At 24.6% G+C, this 26,013-nt stretch overlaps 2 protein-coding genes across 4 annotated transcripts in view; one reads left to right on the top strand and one right to left on the bottom strand.

Moving 5' to 3' along the window:
- The window catches only part of LOC126908307 (ras-related protein Rap-2c), a 104,330-nt gene that overhangs the window by 11,698 nt on the left and 66,619 nt on the right, over positions 1 to 26,013 (top strand). The gene's annotated exons all lie outside the window — the stretch shown is intronic.
- On the bottom strand, positions 9,276 to 10,278 carry LOC126908308 (uncharacterized). The gene is made up of 2 exons (XM_050690235.1): positions 9,476 to 10,278; positions 9,276 to 9,395 (listed from the first exon to the last, which is right to left on the bottom strand). The coding sequence occupies exons 1-2, from the start codon at positions 10,053 to 10,055 to the stop codon at positions 9,343 to 9,345; spliced, it is 633 nt and encodes a 210-aa protein (XP_050546192.1). The 5' UTR covers positions 10,056 to 10,278; the 3' UTR covers positions 9,276 to 9,342.

Raw genomic sequence — 26,013 nt, 5'->3', positions numbered from 1 at the left:
GGCTTTTTATACTGTTAATGTATAATTTGCAACAAGATAAGGCCGCTTTCATTTTGAGTCAAATTTGCTCCGGGAAAAATTAAAAGTTAAAATAAATGTAAAGGTCCGAACACACTTCTGGATAAGGCATCGTTTGTAAACAAGTACTAAACTGTTGGCATTTAGGTGAATAATCTTGAATTTAAACACCTTTGGTTTAGTTACAAAGTTTCTCTATTATGTTAGTGATTATTGTTATCAAAGTACGGAGAACTTAAAATAAATTTAACAAACGGTAAAAGTAATTACAATTAAAAGCAATTTGAAACGATTATCGTAATTATCGTTATACTCATTGATGTAATAACCGACCAGGAATCGAACACATAATTCAGACTAACGCAAAATTCATCGTGATATATTGTGGGCTATTTAAAAAATTTTTAAGTGAAAACAATTTTTATTCGCGATGGCACAAAGAACAATGAACAAAAAGAGATGACCAAAGTGGTGAGCAAACAACGTGACTGTTAAAAAATTCGTAATTATTTTATATTATATTAGAAAATATAACTAACTTAAATTTTAACTAACAGGCTAAAAATGTGTTATCATCTTTTACGACATGGGTTTAAATTGTAATTAATTGAACTCATTCGGATGATTAAATGCCTTGACATGTTTTTGAACGCTATTTTATCGTAAACAACGTAATTATAATAATCGTAGTACACTAAAGACTGATATTGTCATATGTATGGCTCATGTGGCAAGACATTATATTATAATTATGATTAAAAATTATATTTTAATTTTGCGATTACCGTTAATCTATTTAAAAGGACCAACTTTTTAACCATGAGCAACAGTACAATTATTGGTCATAGATAAATAACTAATGATGGATTTTATTATTAAACTGTAGTGGTCAAATTTAATTTAAATTTACTTTTAAATTATAGATTATTAAAAGTAAATTAATTTAATTTTTAAATCTCAATTTACAATGTTTTTTCTTTTTCATTTAACAAATGTTTAGATGATATACTATGAAAAAAAAAATTAATCTACAACATACTTCAATAATCATTATAAAACGTTCCTTTGTAAAATACTTCCAAACTTAATCTATTAATTAATAGACCTTTTTTGAATATTTCCCTCCGGTACGGTATCAAATTGTGAGCATACATTATCATATGATTATATTGTCTTCAAAGTAATTTTGAAAACAATTTATATAGTTTTAATTGATGGACTTATGAATAACTCGCGTGTAATTTTCACTTGAATTAACGATTATTCAATTAGATTATCAAATATAAATTTTACCTTTTAAAACTCTGTATATTAATATAGTGTAAAAACTATTAATGAACATTTTGATTTTATAAGTATTTTAAACTATAACTCTTTAGATAATTAATTTTCTTTGTTTGATATTATGACATTATTTATGTTGACTGTGAATTAATTTACAATATTTCATTCATAGAAGAATATAAAAATAATTATTTTTATTGGAATTCAAATTCCACTATAATTGATAATTTAATTAAACGTATTACGTTTAATTAAATATCAAGACACTAAACTTACGTTTCTCTATATAAGTCTATCGACATAGGAGATATAAAAGTAACTATATTATTATTATATATACTTTTATAATAATTGTTCAATTTAAATTTGTTTTTCATAATAATTATGACATAATTATGTGAAATATACAAGAACGTTTAATTATTAAACGTTCTTGTATATTTCACAGTTGAGGTTTAGATTAAAATATTCATATCTATTTCTTAGTATATATTAAATCACAAGTATTTTACATTTTTTTTTGTTTCTAGTTATCATATTAGATTATAAAAAACGATAACATAAAATTGTTTTTGATATGAGTATAATAAATGCATACTCAAAAAAGAGCTAAGTCTACAGAATATAATATGGGATAATATTAAAAATTAAAAAATTAATTATCTGTTTATTTGCATTTGATTAATTAGTTCTTTTGAATCTATCCAACGAAAGTTTATAAAACAATATGCTATTCAGATAAAAAATAAAGGATTTAGATTGTTCTTTTTGTTGTATACAATACCTTTGGGCTTTATTCTCTTTAGTTAATATAAAGTAAGTGTAAAAGTTTCGTTCATGTCAAAGCAACATAAGAAGTGTCTACTACCAAGTAGAATGTTGTGGTCGTTATTCACTCGAAGCATTTGAAAAGAACACCCGACGTTTATGATTTCCAAGGTTAAGTTCTTCAGCTGATACACAGTTTACTTATTAAACAGAAGTCCGTTTGATTATATAATTTATTCTTACGACCTTTTATACATAATGTTATTATGAACTTTGAAATCTGAGGGTTCCTTTGTTTAAGTTTTCGTATAATTATCGCGGATTTTTGTTAGCATTAAAATGTGACATATAATTTAAAAACTTTTAGAGAGGCATCATAAAAAAAATACTAGTTACAATCTAAATTAAATTTTTATAAAAAAATATTCAATCGAAAAATAAATTAATTGTTCCATTGATATTGTATATTTAAGTATCAATTAAACGAAAAATAAATATTATATTACAGTTTTACTATTGATTTTGTTTACTTACATGTTTTCTTCATTTATCAATCATGAGAAATTTTTATGTTTATCTTTTATACATAATAGGGTGTTAAGTTTTTTTATAATAGCAACATTTATATTTAACTAGTTTATTTATAAGATAATAATTTAATTAAGAAAATGACTGGTCTATAACATATTTTGGATCAGTATTTCAGTAGTTATTAACGTTATATATCTAGGAGGAGTGCGGAGCCTAAAAATGTTGCCTTGTAATAAAAATAACAAAATTCGCACCTCACCTCCTGCCTTACTTTACTTACTTATTAAGTATTAACTTTTATATATTTAGATTATTATTTTATATTGCTAATAACTTCCAAAACACTGGCTCAATATATGTCATTAAACAGTATATTTATTAATCAGATCATTATTTATTTTACATGCTTTGTTTAATTTGAATGTTATCATTCGTAATAATAAAATTGTCACCTTTATAATATAATGTTTAAGAGATTAATAAAAAAATTCATGATTGTTAAATTGATACATATAACTAAAAGAAATTAAAAATAAAATTATCAGTGTAATATTTAACTTTAGATACACTGGTTAATGATGAAAAATCAGTCTGTATATATATATTTTTAATAAGCTTGTCCAACATAATTAGGTTAATCATTATTAAATTGCAACATTATAATGTTACATTAATATTGTTTATACGATTAAATGGGTACAGTAGAAGCAAGTACGATTTTTTGCGTTTAATATTGTTCAGAACGTTTAAAAATATAGTTATTTCGATACTTCCATTAAAATTATGTATTAATAAAACAATTTCTTAAGATGTTTTCACACTGGTTTAGATTTTTAATGTTAAGTTCTATATTTTATGTAATGTAAATGTTGTTCACAACTTTTGACTTCATATTTCATAATTAATAACAAAATCAATTATCTGACATTTTCATAAAACGGCTGAAACAGTAAAAACTGCTGAAAATTTGATTAAAAAAACTTATTTAATTTTCAACATTATTTTTCTTTGCTTTTCAATATGCCTGTGGTGAATAGAACTTTCATGCTCAACTGTGTATTGGCTCAATTTGCTGTTAGATCTCACATAAACAACCTAATACTGTGTATCATCAAAACAAGGTACTTTCAAGTTGAAGTAGAATTCAATTAATTTTAGGAGTTTTGGTGACAGAAATACATTTATTCGACTTCAATAAGCATTTGTAAATTATGACGACGGAATGGCGGAATATCTAGACTAAAACTCATTCAAACAGAAGTTTAATGTTATAGTTTCTTTTATTCCATTACGTTTTTGTAAAATTGATCAGTTGAGTTTATTTTTTGGGAAATGGATAGGTTCTGATATTTCATTTGGACCTTAAGTAAACATCGACATCATTTCACGAGTACATTGAACATATATACATTTAAACATTTCTATCTTGGCAGTCCTGAGCCAAACATTATTTTGGGTGAAGGATACACACATCATTGACTATAACACTTACTAAAAAAAAAAAAAAACCTTGCCAAAAGAGAATAAAATGTTGCCAATTTCAATGAGATTCATTTTGGAAAATGTAGTCATCTACTTAAATTGTAGAACGGTAAATAGAAAAGTAATAAGTGATAGTTTAAGTTAGAATATATAAATTTCATTTTTTTAAAGTCATATATACACCCAATAATTTATTTATAGTTGAATAATACGAAATATTGTGTAATATATGTAACTAAATTTTTTAGTGGAGTAACTTAAAATACTTATTGTGTGTCCTTTGCCAACATTATATGTAAATCTTCAGTCAATCATAAGTACTATGATGTTAAGTGAAGTGTAAAACTATAAAAAAAACCCTATAGAATTTATACTGTAGTTTACCAAATCACTTGATTAGTTACTTTAATTGTAAAAGAATTTTAATAAATGTAACCTTGTTTTTACTTATTTGGAAAAAAGCTTTTTTCGGGTAAGTAAGGAATTTAAGGTATTAAATAGATAATAAATATCATTTTTTTATATACGCCTTTTATTAAACCATTTAGGGCCCCCCCCAAAGAAGGAGGTTTCTTAATCATTTATACTCTTGGACGGGTGGTTAGTCCGTAATAATATATCATTAAGCGCTAAATATGTGAAAGTTAATCAAATAAAATTGAAGTTATTATTGATGAAAATAAAAACAAATAGAGTATTCGATCTGTGAGGATTAAAAAATCAAATATTTTTTAAAATATTGAAGTCATTAAATATATTATACTGTAAGAAAAAATTAATTTTTCTCATACAAAAATCGAGGGGTTGTAGAAATTTAAAATGAAAGAAAATAAAAATAATGAGGTGGGTTGTGGAGTTACTATCTTGATGTTTTGATATTATTTATCGGGGTATAAGTACGAGGGTTGGTTAGAAAAATAAAAAATATGATAGAGTAATGAAATGATATTTATTTATTAAAATTAAATTATCTGTAATTAATTGTCACCCTCTTTAGTATCAATAATGCTACGAGTATTGACAGTTATAAATGCTAGTTGGGTTGAATTACCTGGTGTGTCTACTCAGATTAGTATGGTGGCTCTATATGAAACTCCTACTTAACTCTTGAAATAGACACGTATCAATGATATAATTCTTTCAACTAAATCCGTACAAACAATATTGATTTATTAAATTTACTTATATTTTTTATTATTGATAATCACTTGATTTTTTGTTATCCCTACTTAAACTATATAGTCATAAAACTTAGTTCTAAATATTTTATATTTTTGAAAATTAATATTTTCTTATTTTGATGTTTCCAATAAACATTGTAAAATATATAAACGTTACTTTTTCTTACGAAATTGCAATATGAACGTGGTGGATCATTTTTTTCGAGTATTTTTGATGAGTTCAAAACGAAGTGTGATTTGAAAACGACTAAGTGAGTGAGACTGGTCAAGTGAGTGAAGTGAGAGCATTCTGACTACCATCTGAGTAACATCTGGGCTAGAATGCTCATTATTTTGGACTTTTTATATTTAGTTTGATGGTATTTTTAAAGGCAAGAAGTGATCACCGATGCTACCATTATTTCTTATTAATCGTTTTGCTGTAATTTATTACATTTTTGTCAATAATGATCAACATTTCATAATGTTCTACCGTTTGTTTCATAATATTTTACACATTATTTATTACTTTATGTAAAACTCAATACTATTACATATTGTTTATTATTTTCTGTTTTTTTTTATATAATTAATATATGTTTTTTATACAAAATGAATTTAGAATATTTTTAAACATTCAAAATTATATATGTAGCTTATTGTTATATTTTAATACATGTTATATCATTTGATTTATTAATTAAAATGTTAAATATTACATTGTAACAATAATGATATAATGTGTATATTATTACAGGTGTAGGATTAAAGAGACTTATCAATCAATTTCTCACTTTTTAATAGAGCGAAACTAAATTTTAATTTTCCATTTAAGCTGATGAGAAAAATTATATTTCTTTTAAAAAAAATATGTCTTCCAATATAATTAATGACGCATCATTTTTACTCTAAAATTATTTTATATATTGCAATGTATAAAATACAAAATAATATATTTTATAATAATAATATATTATTATTATTATAACCAATATAATGGTTGTAATAGACTATTAATCGAAAACTTCCAATTTCGGTTATGTTTATTTATTTCTAGATCCTCAATATATTGAAACTATTTAAAGTATTAAATGTAATCAGCAGTGTTTGAGATTTCAAAAAATGATACTAATAATTTGCATCATCGGCTATGTGCAGACTTGTCACAATGATGTGGTGTCTCTAGATGTGATTTTTTTTATTTGGTGATTCTTTAACCGCAAGATCGAGAAACAAAAAAGTTCTAGACCACTAATGCAATGAACGTTATTAATCCAATAAGTATTTGACAGCATAAAAAATTGGATAATATTCAATATTTTATATTAAAATATTGCAGAAATAATAAAATCGAGGAGATTTTCTTCATGAAGTTTGCTGCATTGGTATAAAAATGAATTTAGTGAACATAGTTTGATTTTGCTCAATAATGTGCAATATTTTATACAAAAAATTAATTAAGCCAATAAGAAATTAAATTTAAGAAATAACAATGAGTCACTTTGTGTTTAGTTTATTATTAGATTTATCAACAAATTGTTCCGAGAAACGTTTTTATTTTAGCAAAATGTTTTCTTTGAGTGCTGTATAAATTGATTAGTTTTTAAACGGCTCTCTTTTCAACATTTTTTTTTAACAAGCCAGCAACTTATAAAATTTATACCTTACTTGTGTATTATTAAATTGACATGTACTAATCACATTTTAGCTTTGATGATAAAGCTAAGAAGACATTGGTTTTACTATGATGTATTTTTTTTTATATTTGTTCACAAAAATTCTCAGCTTTTTCTCTTTCGACTTTATTGGTTAATGCATTAAAAAAAAAACATTTTTAATTCAGTGAACTCTATAAACACCTAAAATTTAAAAAAATTCCAACAATTTTAAATATTTAAAAAAATAGAATTTTCAACATTATTTTTTTGTATTTTAAAACGGCAATAACTTTATATAAATATTGATACTAATAAAATTTTAACCAAATAAACTAAAGATAATAATTTTTTTTTGGTATTTTTTTTATGAAAATTCAAAGAAAAACCTAAGTACAAAAAGGGTTTAAAGCGGTCACCCACGCATTTCAAATCATTTTTTTCTATTCAATTATTGAAAATGTTCCGACACGATTAACAACTTTTAAATTTTATCAAATTAAAGCTTTTGAAGTGAACAGACATGGACACTTCATAGACAGAAATAAAAAAAACACATCATAGTAAAACTAATATTTTCTAAACTTTTTAAAATCTCAATATATTTTGTTGGTCTATATGTGTCAAAAGAACCCGATTTTAATTCAGTTTTATTTATTATGGCTAAAATGTAGAAAAACAATTTTTTTTAAATTCAAGTATTATAATGTATTAGAATGTCTGAAAATGTTTAACCTATATAAAATTAATGCATTTAAAGTAAACTACAATATTAAAAAAAGAAAAATTTTGTTACGATTGTTCTATTATAAGAAATTAGTTATCAAAGTAAAATGTCATAATTTTTACAAAAAATTATTTTATTAAAAATGTTCTGGTACGTCTGCTTTCTTCTATCTTATATCAAATTATAGCTTTTAAAATGTACTAAATTATGAAAAAAGAATAAACGTCCCGGCGATATTTTTTAAATAAAATTTATGACTTTAAAATGTACTATTTGAACAAAAAATTAATAGTTTCGCATTAAAACATTTTTTTAATCATCTATATTTGTACCAACTATGCTACACTCCTTTTTATTTGACTTTTTGAATATGAAAACAAAAATTCTATGATTGTTTAAGCAAGAATAAAATGTTTCTAATTAATCGTAAAACTATATACTGGTAACATAAATATAATACTAAATTCAAATATTAGTATTTTTTAAGTTTTGTACAATACTGTCATTTAAATCATATAATTTATTTGTATTTAAAGTTAATAGATTTTCAAACTACCTCAAATATTTAATCTATAAATTGTACTGCAATATGTTAACATTTAACTTACTTTATACCATTGTTGATTTAATTGTATAAAAATAATTTTGAGGAATTCTTACAATGTAAGAACACTTATTATTATGTTGTCACCACTTATATTATACGCTTTTAATTTTCATTTACTGAATTCGTAATACATATTATTTAGCATAGAGGAAGATGTTGATGCGACAATTTTATTCGTCTGTAGCTCGGAGCTACTGACGTCGAGCTAACAAAGGGCAGTTGTGTTTGAGTAGCCCTTATAGACATAGTTTTTAATGCTATTACCTTCGTCTTATTTATATTATTAATAACTTAACTAGTTTTATTCAACACTCGTCTATCGCCAATTGTCATCATAGATAATCAACTGCATCTCACTTGGATATACCTACTAACCAACTGTACTAGAGTTCAGGTCAGACGTATTGTACATTACATATAACCGTGCTCGAATTGGGGGGGTGCGCAGGGGGACGTAGCTTCTCTACTTTTTTTTATGAGGACGGTGTAAAATACCACCACTTTTTTTTTTTTTTTAAATAGTAGTATGATAATGAAATATAATTTATTAATAAATACTAAATAAAGTAATGAGTAAAAAAAAAAAAAAAGGTCTTCAAAATGCTAGGGACGCAGTTTTCAAATTGTTAAGTTGAGCTCTAATTATTTTTGGCCAATTCGAGCACTGCATATAACGTATATTTACTGAACATCTAAAATATGACTTTACTTTGTCGTTGACATAAAACAACAATCTAACTTTATCATATAATCTATCTCTTGTAACTAAGGTACACGATTGCCTGTGTCCCCTTCAAGTAAATAAAACTCATTTAAGGAGATAGGGACAATATTTGGGCAGACATCAGGTAGCGCTTCCGATTCACTGTTTTGACCAAGATTCTCAAGTATTAAACTTCTTGTATTTAAAATTTTTATAAATGTTAATATATATATATATATATCGTATTAAACTTTTCCATGTAAAATCAATAAATAATTGTATGATTCACCATTCATTTTTATGTTGTAATAATAATTTATAAATTTAAAAAGTAATAAAATAAATTGGAATTAATTATATAATATAAATGTAGTATAAAATTTATATTATTACAATATTTAATGATTTTATATTTGTTTTGACATTGGAGGTTCTTCATATATTGCTTTAAATTCCAATTCTAGATTTATCAAAAAATTTATAAGACTATTATTAACATTAATTAAGATAGCTTTAATTAGCATTTTTTATTCTAAATACCTAGTTCAATTAGCTCCTCCGGTGTTGGTACAAACGTTTCTTCGGTGAGTGGATCAAATTTAAATCCCAGTTTAAAATACTTTTCTATAATTACGATCTTGATATAATCTTTAATTTTTTTGGTTAAAAATGTGAAAAATATTAATTTTACGCCTTGGTTAATAATAGCATTATATTCTTGAATCCATTTATTCCATAACTCATTTTTATCATAAGGTACAAATTCACAAAATGGCTCAGTTTCATATTGTAAATTGTTTATTATGCTTTTAGAAAATGAATATACAATACCAAATGAGCAAAAGTTTGTAGATTTATAATCATATGATAGAATTAGATCATTTAATTTGTCAAAGATATTTCCTACTTTCTTTGATAAAGGACTCGTCATGTAGATATATTTACACATACCTTTAAAAGTATCCCATGGTTTTTCCTGTAATAAATCTAAAGCGTCCACGGCACCTTTTATAAATGTTGCAATTGGAACAATTAATAGAGCTATTATATATAAGAGTTCTTCGATATAAATGCTTCCATTTATTAAGGCATTGTTGATAACTGTAAAAAGATTAACCATAACTTTTGCATATGTGCATCCAAGATATATAGATAAGGCTCGTATCTTTTGACTACCTATAGAGCAATTTGTAGGTATTTTAATCAGATTTTCAAAATAAAATTTTTTACTGCGATATTTTATAGAGTATACATCATTTGAATTTTTCCATCCCGGATACTTTAATAACTTATCTAATTGATCTATTGTTTTTTTTGAAGTCGTATATGCTTTTGTATGTAAAATCACATAAAATAATAAAAAACTAAACTTAATAAAATTTAATGAAAACATTTAAAAAATAATTATTATCGATATTTATTATACAAAATATAATTTGACGAAGTTTTAAAAGACACGTATTTATTATGTTCTGCATTTATAAATTATAACAGCAACATTTATTAATAAACATCTGAGGTCTTATAATAATTTTCTTTAAATAGAATTAATGCCGCGTTGACTTTTCGTGTATAATACATAAAAATTACCATACAAGTTAATCAAATAAATGATAAGTGAGAGTTTAATATATTATAAAAATAAATTTGATCTTTTGGGTGTATAACAAATTTTTATTTTTGCTTCGATGCGAAGCTGAGAAGGTATTGACTTTACTGTGATGCGTTCTTTTTTTCATGTCTGTCACCACTTTTTTTCAGCTCTTACCCTACTTTTCTTTTAACGATACGTCAAAAGATTACAAATTATATTTAGTTGAAGACACAGCCTTTAAAAATTGAAAAAATGTCCTTCGTTCCTTCTAAATGGGGCAAATCCCCCCAAAAATTACGATTTTTAAATATTTTTTTACTTTTTTATAGTTAAAACTATCATAACTTTTTCAAAAATAATCAAATCATGTTATGTTTTCATTTTAATAATAGTTTATAGATTTACAAAGTAATAATATAAATTGTAATTAATTATAGAACAAAAATTATTTTATTACAACATTTAATTAGTTTCTATTTGTATTAGCGTTGGGGATTCTTCACCTGGAGCTTTAAATTCTAATTCTAGATTTATAAAAAAAGTATAGGACTATTATTATATATAAAATATGAATTAAGATATTTTTTATTATAATTTTTTTATTTTTAATACCTAGTTCAATTAGCTCCTCCGATGTTGGTACTAACGTTTCTTCGGTGATTGGATCAAATTTAAATCTCAGTTGAAAATACTTTTCTATAATTACTGTCTTGATATAATCATTAATTTTTCTGGTTAAAAATTTGAAAAATATTAACTTTATGCCTTGGTCAATATTAGCATTATATTCTTAAACCTATTTATTCTATAACTCATTCGTATTATATGGTACAAATTCACAAAATAGCTCAGTTTCAGATTGTAAATTTTTTATTATGCCTTCAAAAAATAAATATACAATATCATATGTACAAAAGTTTGTAGATATATTATTATATGATATACCTGGATCATTCAATTTGTCAAGAATATTTTCTATACACTATAATAAAGGACTTATCATGTAGTGATACTTATAGTTTTTTCTAAAAGTAGCCCATGGTATATTGTCATAAACCAAAAATATAGGGGAAAGGTGGAGTATTTCAATACTATATAGTGAAAAGAGTATTGAATATGAAGAATTATCCTTGGTGTTTCACTCGGGGTGTGTTGTACGACGGTCTATACTTATCAGTATCAATTTACAGACTAAGTTTGAATATTCTTACCTGGGTTTTTGGTTATTATTTAGGCGAGCAGATAAGGTTTGTAGAATGATGATAGAAACGCAAAGCCAAACAGTTATTGGTAATAAAACAATATAATTAATTTTCATATTGCTTCACATTTTTTTAGGCATTTTATACAGTGAAAAAAAAAAGAGTTCTTTAACTGAGAATAATAAATAGTAACATTTGATTGTTGATGGGTGCACGTGCAGTGAAAAGAGCGGATGCGTATGACGTGATCGTGTCAAAAATGTGCTTGGCACATTATATTATATATAATCACAGCCATATATATATATATAATATGTGATTATATATTATATAAAATATTGATTGTGTTTTGTATTTGTTGTGAAAAATATTGTGTAATAAAATAATATCTTTGTGTGTGTTGATAGATGAAAGAGAAGAGAAAAAAATAGTGTTTTTATGTATAGAACCTATTACAACAGTATGATGTAATAAATCTAAAGCGTACCATTGACGCTTTAAATTTAAAGATATTATGTTTATGAGTTCTTCACTATAAATGCTTCCATTTATTAAGACATTGTTTATAACTGAAAAAAGATTAACTATAACTTTTACATAAGTGCATTCAAAATATACAGTCAAGACTCGTATCTTTTGATATACTTTAAAAGATAGTGTAAGTGTATCAGATTTTGAAGGTAATATTTTTAATCAGATATTTTATATAGTATACATCATTTAAATTTTTCCATCCCAGATACTTTAATAACTTATCTAATTGATCTATTGTTCCTTTTTAAGTCGTATCTAAAGTGTATAAAATTACATAAAATAATAAAAAACTAAATTTTACAAGTTTTAATGAAAATACTTAAAAAATTATTAAAATAACTATTATTGTAATGTTTTTGTACTAAATATAATTCGAAGAAGTATTAATAAACACATATTTATCTGCTTTGTATTTAAAAATAATATCACCGATATTTATAATTAAACATCTGTCGTATTTTAATAATTTTCTTTAAATAGAATTATTCCCGCATTGACTTTTTGTGTGTAGTACAGCTTAATCAAATAAATAATAAGTGAGAGTTTAATATAAAAGTAATTATGATCTTTTGGATGTATAACAAGTTTTTATTTTTTTTAATGATATAATTCATAGAAAATAAATGCTAATCTGATAAGTATTACTATCCCTTAACAAATTACCAAAAACAATTTGTATACTAATACAATTAAATAATAACTGGCACAAGTATCTGTATTCATATATTTTTTAATTAAATAATTAATACAGCTAAAAATTATATTACCTAGGTCCTGTTATCACCTACCCGACACATTTCTGGGAGTTGTATATACAATCATAGGATAGTATTAACTTCTGAAAAAAAGAAATTATATTATGTTTAATATAAAATAGAGTATGGTGGCGTAACATTACTAGTTTAGGTTTTTATGATTTTTTCTAACTTTTGACCATTCTGAAATTTGTAGTAGTACTTGAATGAACATCTTGCCTAATACATATTTTTCTTTCAATCTAAGAGATAAAATATATATTTTATAAAAATTTATGTTTATTTTCTATTATTTTTTTCATTTTTCCCCGACTATAGGGTAAAACGATAGTTAAACCTATAACCAAAACTATTATTAAAGAAATGGGTGTCTTACGAAGTAATACTAATAAGTATTACACAGTGCTCGAATTGGCCAAAAATAAGTAGGGGAGCTCAACTTAACAATTTGAAAACTGCGTCCCTAGTATTTTGAAGACATTTTTTTTTTTTTTTACTCATTACTTTATTTAGTATTTATTAATAAATCATATTTCATTATCATACTAATATTTAAAAAAAAAAAAAGAGGTGGTATTTTCCACCGTCCTCCCGTCCCAATAAAAAAAAGTAGTTGGGGTGCGCAAAAAAATTTTAAAAAAAGTAGAGAAGCTACGTCCCCCTGCGCCCCCCCCCCCCAATTCGAGCACTGGTATTACATTTAGAATACTCGAGAGAGAAGATCGAAAAATTTATTCTAGTTATTTATTCCTAAATTATTGTTCAAAAATTACTTCAAAACACATTGAATATGAATTTTTAACCAGAACTAAAATTAACGTACGCCCACGTGTGTTAGTATCAGTAAATAATTAAGTATACCTCAAGAAGCTTTAAATTTAATAATAATGTGTTGCTATTTGTGATTGATTTTGAGAAATATTAAATTCCTTATATTTTTCTATTCGTCAACTTACCTTTCCTTACCTCAATCTATTTAAACATTGAACATTTATTTTAATTTAAATTTCAATATCAATCTGATAAATAATTGTTATTAATTATTAAAATAGTATTTTAAATCAGTTTAAACAGTATCTAGGGTAATATTGATCAGGGGGCCTATTTTTGAATCGTTCGTTTGTCGAATGTATACGTTTATCAAACGGATTCTATTGCTCTATTAGATAAATGGCCAATATTAGGTATTGTTCGATGAATGTTTATGTTCCACAATTGTTTGCAATTTACTGTAAATTAAATCATTTAAATTTGAGAAATAAATATTACTAAAATAAGCCAAAACAATTAATTCTTAAAATTATTATTATTATTTTTGAAGAAATTTAGTGATCAACAATAAATTAAGCATTCTGTATAATATAATTAAGTAAGTAGGGGGTGTAATTAAAAATAACTCATGAGTACAATGTGTAAAATTTTCAGGAAAATAAATTGTACAAGTAACATTCGAAACCAACGAATTCCATACGTATTCGTTCTAGTAATTAGTTAAGATATCATTTTCATTGTTAAAACATCAAAAGACGTTTCAGCGATTTCAAGATTTGTTCTTATTCTATATATTTACATAAATCATGAGTTATTTGTGACGATAGAAACTTTACAAAGATCTCTGAGTATTTCTGCTCACTATGACAAATGATTTTGTAAATGTATCTATTATTTACAAACTTTATTTTGTATTATTACAATTTAAATTAATTACATTGCACTGTATTATTTTATATTAAATGCACAAAATTAATTATATCACATAAATATTTACAACTGAAAATCTAAATAATTTGTTATTAATTTTTTTTAATTTTGAAAAATTTAAATCTTAATTTTAAACTTAATAAATTATAGATTTAACAATTAAATAGTTTTGAACACGTTTTTTAGACGTTAAGTATTATCTGATTTTTTATTCAGGTAGAGATAGTTATTGTCAGCAATTTATACATTAGAAACTATGTTAAACTCAGATATTATATATGATCATTAATCAATATAATTGCTTAAAGTTTTAAACTGTACAAAAAAAGAAGAGTTAGTATTCTTGTACTTGTAATAACTCGATACTTACAAGATTACTGTAATGTAATTAACTCATTACATACAATTCAAAGCATACATTTTAGTTTGACAGGAATAAGTCCCAAATAAAATTTATTTTAAGTATTGTGTCATATTTACAAATTTAGCATCGAAATAAAGTATTTTATATCCTTATTTTTATGTCCTTCTTTAAAGTTACAAATGTTTCTTATAACTCAAAACTTGATGCATATATTCAATATTTATGGCGATAGGTTATAATTACAGAGAAAAGGTAGTTGGAGTTTTATTTTTCAGTGTAAACATAAAATAAGTATAACCTAAAACAAAGTGATATAAATACAGATTTCTTCTCGAGGAACATTTGAATTGAATTTTATAGATAAGACAAAAATTACTTAAATACTTCATAAACTTGGATTCATTAATAAAGTTTTCTATACATAATAAAAAATAAAATTAAAGGACAGCTTTATGCAGTGAATGTAATACTTCTTGGGTTTTTTCTTTAAACATTTATTTTATTGGAAAAATATTTTGGTTTACTTTTATAAATTATACAAGTGCAGTTTAATTTTTACAATTTATATGTGGCTAAAGTTATAATAACTTTATATTATATATTTTAGTTTCTTAAGTAGTATAATATCACTGAAATTTCGTAATTAATTTTTAGTAGTACATAGTTTTTTACAGTTTACAGCTAGAGGTGTGGAGATCAGCTCTTGTCAAAAAGGGTTTTAGAATAAGTAGAAGTAAGACCGAGTATATAGAGTACGAGTTAGAGATATAAAGATATAAATATATCTTAATATATATAAAGGAGAACACGAGGTAGGTGAAATGAAGAGGTCAGTGACAATAGGCGAGGACGTGATTGGAGAGGTGGAGAGTTTTAAGTATTTAGGGTGAGTTGTGCAAATGAGTGTTGAGTATTGACGAGGATGTAAGACACAGAATTAAGTGTGGGTGGTTGAATTGGAGAGAAGCGTCTGGCGTATTATGCGATAAAAGAATTGCAATGAGGTTGAAAGGTAAATTCTACAAGTCTGTAGTGAGGCCAGCTATGATGTATGGTTCAAAATTTAGGCGGTTGATAAGAAAGTAGAGCAGAGATGAGAATGGTTAGATGGATGAGTGGAGTGACTAGAGAAGATAGGATAAGAAATGAGCATATAAGAGGGAGTATAGGTGTAGCGTCAATCGTGGATAAGATGAGAGAAAATAGACTTGGATGGTTTGGTCATGTTATGAGGAGAGTAGAATCGGAAGCCGTAAAAAAAATTGCATCAATGAATGTTGAAGGAAGAAGAGGTAGATGAAGTACAAAAAAGAGATGGAGGGATGCTATTGAATACGATATGAGGACAGCAGATATGAGCGTAGATGTTTTGGGAGATCGTGTCAAGTGGAAGTTTTGGATAAGGGTGGCCGACTCTAAGTAGTTGGGATTAAGGCGAGGAAGAAAAAGACATAGTTTTTTATAGTTTAAAATTTTTGGTAATTTTTTACATTTGATATTTCAAAAATGTGTTACAAGACTAAAGACAATAAAATATGCATGGATTTTAAAACTAGATGGCTAAATGTAAACGTAGGTAATTAATTTTCTACTCGTTATAAGCTGTTTATGTTTAACGAAGAATTTATACAAAGTTGTCAAAGAAATGTTTACCAAGTGATTATTTTATATGAAATTTGTTGAATTTCAACTTTATAGCTTGACATACTTTGTTTAAATATTTAAAATAATATTATAGTACTCTGTAGTGAAATTTGTGTTGTTGAGTACTCTTTATATATTTCTATATATACATAAAAAATAATAGGTATTAATAAGAAACTCAAAAAAATTACGCACGAAATTTGAATAAAGAGTAAAAAACAAATGATTTGTTTTGTAGGAGAATATTGCCTTCTAATGGCGCAAACATTTGAAAATTAATTTTGTTCTTATAACTCAACTAAATACAAATCTCAACCATATGAATTATCAAACAATTATATTATTAATTGAATAATGAGTTTGCCAATTTTGTTTCTGCACGTCCTTTAACTTTTGGTACTGTAAGAAGTAATTTGTCATTTTATTATAATTTTTTAAACAGTTAAGCCTTTTAATAGTCAAAAATACAAAACATGTTAAGAAATATCATTTACAAATTTAAAAAACAAAAATTTAATACCTTAAACTTTTGAAGTAAAAGAAATGGCCAACTATTTTTGTTTTTTTAATTAATATTTTTTTTAATACAATTATGTTATTGTTCGTTTGAAAATTTATCTATTCTCTTGAAAAAATTATTGTTTAATCAACAAAAAACTTTCTTGGGCTCTATATTGATAATATCTTTTGTAATATTATTAACGTTTTTCTTTCAGTGATTTATTAGATTTGAACTATTTTTATGCTTATCTAGAGATAAATAAGACATTTTAAATTGTTTACTTAAATACAGATCAAGTGAACTTTGATCTTTATTAAGGAGCATCCACAAAAGATTTGCTTTAGATAATATTTCTTAAAAATATCTAATACATTCACTATATATATTCTCTGTGTTCATTTACTTATTTAATTAAACATTTTTTTATTAACAAAATTATATTTTAATTAATTATTATCTCAAAATTGAAAATTTGTACTTTGAAAAAATTTATTTTTCCAATTGTAATTTGGGTAAATTTCAATATAATTAATAATTCCATTTAATAGATTCTTAAAGTGAAATATTTTACCAATATGACAATATCTTACCAACTTCGACAATGTGACTTCTTCCTAAAATCATTTATTTGATAATAAATGTATTTTGATTAATTTTGAAAAGGTATTAATTTTATTAATGTGTTTTTCTGTCTTTTTTTTCATCTCCTACTAGACTAATTTTGTCAAAGATACATAAAAATCAAATAGAATTTAATTAAAGACATTACATTAAAAAATTTCTTTCGTTCCCTGTAAATGCAAATTTATCGGAAATATTTTTTTAGAAATTAGTATTAACTCCATTAGCATAAATGGGTAAGTAAGGAACAAAATCCCTCTACCCACCAAACTTTTTTTTTTCATTTTCTTAGCACACAATTGCATCGAAGGGTATCATGATAGTGATGTGAATTTTTTGTCATACTTAAGTCTATACTGGATTTCCATTATGTCATTATTTTCATTGTGTTTGTTATTATTTTTAATATATAGAATAATAGTCTAAATTAAATTAGACAAAAAAACAACATTCTTTATTATGTTTTGAAGAATTAGCATTTAACATAATAATATTATGTTAAATGTATTATATAACCAAGTTATTCTAAAAAACTTTCCCTGAAATAAAATAATGTTAAAAAATTAATTTGATAGTACTCTATGTCCTATGCGAAGAATATTACCCAAAGACATCTATATCTGAATATTTTATTCATTGTAATACTTTCAAAAAAAAAATTGCTGTTTCGCAACAAGAAATTCGACATGAAATAGATTTCATAACGGAAGTAAAAAAGTATAGAAATTGGTACAGTTTCCAGGAAAGATACGTTATTGGATAATATATGATGATGATAATATGTCACGAGATTAAATCGATATCGTTCAGCTTATTCCACTAGTCTGTAAGTTGAACTTAATAGAATTCTTTCGCATACGTATTTCTACGATACTTGCAACGTTTGGTGATGGAAACGGCAAGAATAGAGTTTTTATGAAAAATTCTACATTATATTTCACACATTTAAAGGGAAGAATGGATAAAAATAAGGCGTCGTATACGCTAGAGTGTTAATTTCTCGTATAAAATGATATAACATTTCCTACGAAACTTACTAAAAATATCTTGAGGAAATGTAAAGGATACGTGACTGGAATGGATGCGCTAGAAGTATCATCGACACTATAGCGGCTGATAATGACTATTTCGTTGTTTAAATAGTGAGTACATTGCTATGGATGTGTGTCTAGAGATCCGGTAAGATTGTTATTTCTCTCTTTGTTTGTCGTTAGTCTAAAATCAATTCAAGATCACCTCATACGCTTTTATAAAGTCAAGAAATAGTTCACTGAATTCTTTGCTTTTTCGAACTCGACACAATTTAATCAAAGAGGAGAAGCATGATGACTGATGACAGAAACATTCTGTTTGGCTAAATGTTAATTACTAAAATCTTATGCATAGTTATGATTCTGCTTATTATGAACAGCGTTTTTAGTAAAGAGATTACATTTTAACGTTTTAGTGTACTTTGAACTTTATTTGGAAAGTGTCTTTTATACACTATAGTGTATGTTATGGATCATAATATATTATATATGTATTTCATATGTTGTATCATCTATTTAAATGGTTTACAAGTTAAATATGGTTCAAACTCAATAGCGTTTTAGATTCATTTAGTTTGGCACATTTTATATAGTTTAATGAAAATGTATGTATAATATTACTCAGATATTATCTAATGACTCTATGATCGAGATATATTAAATTTAGTTTTGCTAGAAACGTTATTAATATTTAGTTATTATTTAAGTGTTAATATTTTATTTCAATATTTAGGTGACATTTTGGTTTATGATTCTCAACTTAACTTTACTGATAATCCAAGGTAATAACAAATTATTGTTAGGTTATAAAAACAGATGCAATTATTTATAATGGTTTTTTCTAAGAAAAATAAGACTAACATCATAATAATGAAGTGTTTTAATGAGAAAATATTCGATTTATAAATGGTGCATATTAATTTATTATATAAAAAATATTATGTTATTTTATTCATTGTAATAACTTATATTTCCTTAGAATTATTTAGTATGATATTTATTATCATACTTGAAGATTTCATAAAAAACAAAAAAATAAAATGATCAATTTATAAAATCATTACTTTATTTTTGAACATTTTAATTCTGTTAACGCATGTAACTTTTTTACTTTAGTATTTCATAAAAATTATGGTTTTGTTTGTTAAGTTGCAATATATTTTTATACAGTAACTGTAAATCGACTACATGAAGCAACACAAGACGTTATTAATAAATGCTCTTCGATAACATCTGATTAAAATGATACTAAAATATAAAGACATTTTTATGTCTTGTTATACATAATAAATTAAAATTGATACCACAATGTAATCAAATATAATTGTAATTAACTATCGTTTTAGTTTGTAAACTATAAATAATATTTTATTAAAATTATAAATCTTGTAACAATTCTTAAAAATCAATATACAGTATGATTTTTTTATTATAACTTACTCAAATATTTACACAATAAATATAAGTTAAACATTTTCTTTTTTGGTTACCTTTAGTTACATATTTTTCTTAAATTATTAGCTATGTAATACTTTTTAAGTTCATCTCTTATGCCTTGTAAGGGTGTTAACTATATATTTTATAATGTCTACATATTTGAATTTAATATAATGTTTGTGTTTTTAATATATTTGTAAATGGTATTTATTCGTCGCTATCATAGTCATGGAGTGTTTTTTGTCAATTATGACTATCATTGGATATGCTTTCTGTATTGCCAATTAGTGTATTAAACTCACAACAACGTTCCTTACTATCATCGATAATAAATGCTACATATCTGCGAATACCGACGTCATAAAAAACCAATTAGCTACCTGTTCTTGTAATTTCTCGTGTATTATACATGCATATTAACTCAAAAATTTTAAACCTTAAAATTTTATATCTAGTAAAACTTTAGATGATAAAACAAGAAATATACGTAACTAAAAAAAAACAATAATATAGAGTGATCATATTATCCCTCCATTTCTCAATAAAAACAAATATTTTCTTCAAAGAAAATATTATGTATAAAATATATACTAAAAATTAGTTTTAATTATTTAAAAATTAATTTGTAAATATAATATCGAAAAAATGCATTTAATGAGTCAAAATAGCAACAATAGAAATTCTATTGTTGTAACGAAGTTTGTGAACATTTTATGTTACTTTATTCATATAAAGAGTATTTCAGATAATTATTATATATTCTTTGATTTGAAAAATTTACCTTTGAAAAGAGTCAAAATGTTTAATAATATACAAGTTACAAAAAAATATTTTTAAGCAAATAAAGATGTTGATACAGTTTTAAATTAAAATAAAGACTGTTTAAAATTTTTCAATTTATAAAATGAAAATACTGAACAAATAATTTGTTTTTTATTCTTATTTGTCCTGGATTAATACTTCCAGTTTTCTAAATAATTTCAATTGTGATAAATAAATAATAATAAGCATTGGCTATTATGTTCATAGCGATAAATGCTGAAAATTTTTTGTTTTTATTTACCAGTGTTATTTTTTGATGATTCATTTATTTTTACAATAATACAAATTTAGCTTTCGTTTACGTAACAATCTATATGGTTATATTTTAAACAAATACAAAAAACGTAATATTATCTGGTCACCATCATTTCACTTTGAAACAATATTAGTATTAGACTGTCCACTCTACATCATTGAAACATTACACTTATTTAACTTTATGTGCATTACAATATTAGTGAAGTAAAATTACATCCATTAGTTGTCTTTTGCAAAAAATACAATTAGACAGTTGCTTCTCCGAAAACAATGATAGTTTTACTATACATGCAAAAACATTTTATTTAACTGTTTTATGTTGATTTATTCAAATAGATTTTTATATGAAAATGAAAATGGACTATCATGTCAATCGATTGATAATGTCTTTTAAGAACGAATAATCGCGTTTTCAATAAAAAATTTTGATGATTGGTTAGAATCTACCATAGCGTACTTTTACATTAATTTACGGATTGTAAAAGTGCAAAAAAAAAAATTTTACCTTACGTCATCTATTTAGGTATTTATAATAAAAATCTGTGCTAGGAATACCGCCGCCAATACTGAAATGTAAAGACAATATTTTGACGTTTCAATAAATTTTTAACGTTATTCACATCTGACAAAACAACTGAAACAAAGGTAGCGCCAAAACATCGTTATTTGTTTTTATAGAACAACATTGAAAACACACAAAAACTTTTTTTACAGCAATTGTACTTCAATGAAAGTATTTTGTAATGGAAAAGGTTTTCGTTATATACTTCCAAAGTTAATGACGACCAATATTTCTTGAAAATTGATCACCATCTTTTCATTTTTGTTAGTTCCGCGGATAATCAGGGACTTTCAATAGCCATTCAAGTAGATATTGATGTTTTTGTTTTCAATATTCTTATCATAAGTCTGTAACTTTAACTAATTGTGTTTTTTAGAATTTCATTTTTTTTTTTATTGTATTCTTTTTTTATCATTATTTTTAATAATTTATTTGATATATTTTTATATTGCCTAATATTTTTGAAAATATATTTTTTGGAATGACTCTAATAAATCAAAATGAACAGAAATAGTAACATAAAATTGGAAAAATAGTAAAAGATATATTAATTAATAGGGATGATTTAAATTGGTGGTAAAAATGGGTATAATTAATAATAGGTAAATAGGGATAAATGGATTGTAGAAAGGGCAAATTTTTGGCGATCTCGGGAGTTAAACAATATTGAATAAATTACGTTAAATATTCCTTAAAATTTTATAAATTTTCTTAATGGTTTAATATGTAATAGATTGTTTGTGGTTCAAAAGTGTAGATTAAATTTATACTTACCTTGTATCACGTAATAATATTTTAAGTAATCCAACGTTAATTCTATGTATTAAATGCATTGCGTATACGTTTGGAACTACACATTATACAGCCAATATGATTATTTATAGAAACGATTTAATTTTAATTACTACGACTTCATCACATAAAATCTATGTCTGATTTGTACACGTAAAAGATTCTGAACACTGTATTTTTATTAGAAATATAACTTTTATAATATACCCTTACTTTTATTTTTGTTGAACAAGTATTATATTTTTTTTAGAGAGAATATATTTGATTGAGACATAGGCACCAATATTTTTTAAAGCTTTCTTTGGCTTGGCTAAAACAATATTCAAAGATATTTATATTTCAAGTATAGATCATATCTGACTGCGATTAAAATCATTATCATAAAAAACCCTTCGATGCAAATCTATAGTGTTAATTTTTATAAATTAGTGGATTATTTCAAAAGCAAAATTAACTCCTATTTCTTGTTCAATTTCGAGGACCAATTGTACATAGAAGATAGGACGTTGGGAAATTTTTTTAAAACTTACAGTACGTAACATAAGATTTAATTTAACATATATTTAAAGGACGTAGTATTTCCGGATAATTTTCTAAAGTTAAGTTGAAAAATTTTACTTTTCGTGTGAAAGTTGCTAATTTGTATCCCCTCAGTGGACAGATAAAGGGTTAGGTTTTAAATAAATGTCTATCAAATGAAAGAGAAATACCTAAAGTTTCAATGTAAAAAAAATGATTTTGGTTCGTTCATTTTTGAAAAAGTTATGGCATTTTTAAGAAAAAAAAAGTTGAAATTTACGATCTTAAAAATTTTAATATTTTGGGGGATTTCCTCCAATTACAGGGAATAAAGGAATTTTTTCATTTTTTAAAGGTAACGTCTTCANTAAACTTACAGTACGTAACATAAGATTTAATTTAACATATATTTAAAGGACGTAGTATTTCCGGATTATTTTCTAAAGTTAAGTTGAAAAATTTTACTTTTCGTGTGAAAGTTGCTAATTTGTATCTCCTCGGTGGACAGATATAGGTTTTAAATAAATGTCTATCAAATGAAAGGGAAATACCTAAAGTTTCTATGTAAAAAAAATGATTTTGATTCGTTCATTTTTGAAAAAGTTATGGCATTTTTAAGAAAAAAAATGTTGAAATTTACGATTTTAAAAATTTTAATATTTTGGGGGATTTCCTCCAATTACAGGGAATAAAGGAATTTTTTCATTTTTTAAAGGTAACGTCTTCAACTAGATAAGATATTTTGACGTATCTGTCGAAAGAAATCGGTTCGGTGAGAGCTGAGAAAAAGTGGTGACAGACATAAAAAAAGAAGAACACATCACAGTAAAGTCAATACTTACTCAGCTTCGCATCGAAGCTAAAAGGTTTAATTTTTTAAATATATTAATTGACTTTGATTTTCATAATAAGAAAAAATAAAGCATTATTATTTAATGAAAAAATAAACTTGAATTAAAAGATTGACAAAACAGGATTGATTTTAATATTTCTAAGTGTCATTTCATTTAAAAAATATTTTAAGTCCAAATTAATTAAAAAACAACCATGTCCCATAAAGTGAGAATCTTAGGTAGTGTCACAGATTTCGCGTATGTTGAATTTACCGAAAGAATTGGTTTTGACGGGGGAAAATGGCTTTTTATAGTCAGAAGGGTAGTCTAGCATCCGATGGATACTAAACCCTTCTATTCTAATTGGTTAATTAGTATGAGTATCGCATAATTAGTTGGTTATTTTGTATTTTAAATGAGGAAACTCTGTTTTAGTGATCTTATATATTCATAATATGTGACATATATATGTACAAATGATAACACCATATTATATGCTAGTAATATTATAATTATAAAATTATAATTTTATCAATATACTTTACATTCGAAATAACTTTTGAATTAACAATGACTCGCATTTTGAAAAAGTTGTCCCATAATCGATCAATTTTTCTAGAATTTTATTTTAAATTGGACATAATTTATGTTAATATTTTTAAAAAATGTATAAGTTTCTTTAAAACATATAGCACTGTGTTGATCCAAGCATACCTCAGGGGGTCGGAGTTCCCTTCCTCGCTTTTTAATAGATTTCTGACACTCAAAGTGACAATAACAATATAGCTATTTTTAAAATTGTATGCGATGTTTCGTTTAATATTGAGTTAAAAATAATACATTTTATTTTGCTAATCATTTTTTTTTGTAGTAATTTTACAAAAGTTTGACAAAAATTTGTTTTCTGCTTTGTCCTCTAGAAATAAATTGTAATTTCAACATTGATACAAAGTGTGCGTCACATTTAAATAAATACAATCAATTTAAAACAAATATTTAAAGCTTATTTATTAAGTTAGAGTTCAATTAATTATATACATTTTATGTAGTTATAAAAACTACTCTTATAATAAATTGGGCGTTTGTGAAATGATTAAACAACCTGAATGTGTTATAAATACTATTCTATAAATTGTTAAAAAATATTTCGTTAAATGTTTTTTATAAAGTTGAAACTTATTAAAATATTTTTTTTCAAGGTAGTATAAGTTTCAGATGATTATCTAGTGTAAATTATACCGTAAACTTGTATATAAAATTGATGTTAACTCATCAATTTTAGGTGTTTGAAAACATAAGCATTTCTAGAATAAAGTTTATGGCGGCTTGTTTCTTATTGGATGTGTTCCAAAGTGTAGAGAGTTACAGTAACATTATAAGTGAAAATGCCATTTATACGATCAGATTAGCTATACGTAAACTCTCGTGTTGGTTTATATGTCTTTATTATTGCTTTGAATTGTCGTTTACATTAAATCAAACACGAGAAAACTAATTCCATACGAGCTATAAAAAATATTCTATTCGAAGCCACAATATACATCCAGATTCCTTAAAATGACAGATTTTAAGTCACGTTTAACACAAAATACTAGATACGCGGAAATTATTTTTCCACTATAGACATATATATGTAGTTATAAATGGTTTTATATAAAAATATAAAAATGATCATGACTCCCGAAATACTAGTTTAAAATTTGTTATCGACCAGTTATTTTCTTAGTTGAATCATTTTCTAATATTGAAACTAGTAAAATATGTATATGTACATTTTAACAAATAATTTTGGTACCTTGTTAAAGGATAAGGGATGGACTTGAAAAATATTTAACCACTTGTAAATCGAAAAATAAACACTACTTAAATAAATCTAAAACAACTTATGACGTTTTTATATAACAATA

Source organism: Daktulosphaira vitifoliae, unplaced genomic scaffold, assembly GCF_025091365.1.
Source record: "Daktulosphaira vitifoliae isolate Bord-2020 unplaced genomic scaffold, ASM2509136v1 Scaffold_5, whole genome shotgun sequence".
Taxonomy (NCBI): Eukaryota; Metazoa; Arthropoda; class Insecta; order Hemiptera; family Phylloxeridae; genus Daktulosphaira; species Daktulosphaira vitifoliae.
Note: the sequence above shows the minus strand (reverse complement) of the source record. Positions and strands in the feature narration are given on the sequence as shown.